The sequence below is a fragment of the Protobothrops mucrosquamatus genome, unplaced genomic scaffold (genome assembly GCF_001527695.2).
Source record: "Protobothrops mucrosquamatus isolate PMUCROS unplaced genomic scaffold, P.Mucros_1.0 scaffold_197, whole genome shotgun sequence".
NCBI lineage: Eukaryota > Metazoa > Chordata > Lepidosauria > Squamata > Viperidae > Protobothrops > Protobothrops mucrosquamatus.
Window position 1 is genome coordinate 764466 of NW_015386273.1, and position 1415 is coordinate 765880.

General features: G+C 54.4%; 1 protein-coding gene across 1 annotated transcript in view; it reads left to right on the plus strand.

Moving 5' to 3' along the window:
• Positions 1-710: 710 nt before the first annotated feature.
• LOC107295623 (polycomb protein EED-like) overlaps positions 711-1415 on the plus strand; it is a gene marked incomplete at its 3' end in the record, with an annotated part of 6079 nt that continues 5374 nt past the window's right edge. The window contains exon 1 of the mRNA XM_015824940.1: positions 711-848. Coding sequence (XP_015680426.1) covers positions 711-848 — 138 coding nt within the window. The remainder of the gene's footprint in view (positions 849-1415) is intronic.

Consider the following 1415-nt stretch of genomic DNA (forward strand, 5'->3'; position numbering starts at 1 on the left):
TAATCCCAGTTTCCTGGCTCCAATCTTCCTGGCAAGATTATCACATCTGCATTTCTGCAGGCCTGGTTTTTGTTTGGGTCAGAGAGACTTTAGAGGGGGGATGTTGGTTTCTGCTTTTAAAATCCTTTGGGGAAATATATTCTGCCTTTTTAATATTTCCCAAAATATTTCTTTCTCTGGATTCTTTCCGCAGAAGTGTTGTTTCCTCTTCCTCTTCTTTTTTTTGTAAATTAAGAACTATAAAGAGCTGCTCTCCAACTTAGGTTTTTTTTAAAAAAAAAGTCCTCCCAAAAAATAAACCCTACAAATACAGGCCAGGGGTTTGTGTTTTCTGAGCCCTAAAATAAACGCTTTGTTTTGAAAGCAGCCCTCCAAAACGAAGCCACGAACGCCCTAAAATTGGGCGAAGAAGAAACAGGCGCGCAAAAACCCGGCGTGAGGCGAAAGGGCCGCGCGCCCGCTGGCGGCCCGCCTACTCGAGGCCGCTGCGCACGCGCACGGGGCCGCCTTGCACATTTTCCGACAGTGTGGCTTCTAGTTCCCCCCCCCTTCCCTTTGGCTTTGCGACAGCAGAAGAGGCGAAAGCCGTTTTCGCTTTACGGCGGAAGAGCTTATATAGCGCGCCCCGCAGGTCTTCGTGTCTCGCCGCGGGGTCGTGGGCGGCGGCTACCTCGCCCGCGCTTTACGGTCGGGCGCGAGGGGCGGGGAAGATGTCTGAGAGGAGGCGTGGAGCCGGCGGGAGAAGCGAGGCGCCTGAAGCGGCGGCGGGAAGCGAAATGCCGACAAAGAAGCAGAAGCTCAGCAGCGACGAGAACAGCAACCCCGGGGACCTCTCGGGAGACGAAAATGTGAGCGGCCCCGGCGGGAAGGCAGCGCGGGGGTGACCGCCACGGGGCTTTTCGCCTTCCAGGCCTCCTTGGGGAAGTCCAGTGTGGTCGAGGCCCGGGCCTAGCGCGTCTCCTAGCAACCATGGGGATGGGGGGGGACAGCCCTTCTAGCCCTTCTAGCTCTGGCTGCCCTTCAGAGAGATCGGACGGCCAACTCCCATCACTCCCGCCCCAGATATGGGGATGATAGGTCAGGAGAGTGAAAAAGGGACTTGAACCTCATTATTCCCAGCCTTGTTATGGGATTGTGGGGTTGATTGGGCTGGAAAGAGAAGGTGGAACTGTAATCCCATCATTCCCAGCCTCCTTAAGGGATTGTGGGGCTGATCGGGCTGGAAAGAGAAGGTGGAACTGTAAATCCCATCATTCCCAGCCTCCTTAAGGGATTGTGGGGTTGATTGGGCTGGAAAGAGAAGGTGGAACTGTAAACCCCATCATTCCCAGCTGTTATGTTGACAGGGTTGAAGGGCTGGAAAGAGAAGGTAGAACTGTAATCCCATCATTCCCAGCCTCCTTAAGGGATTGTGG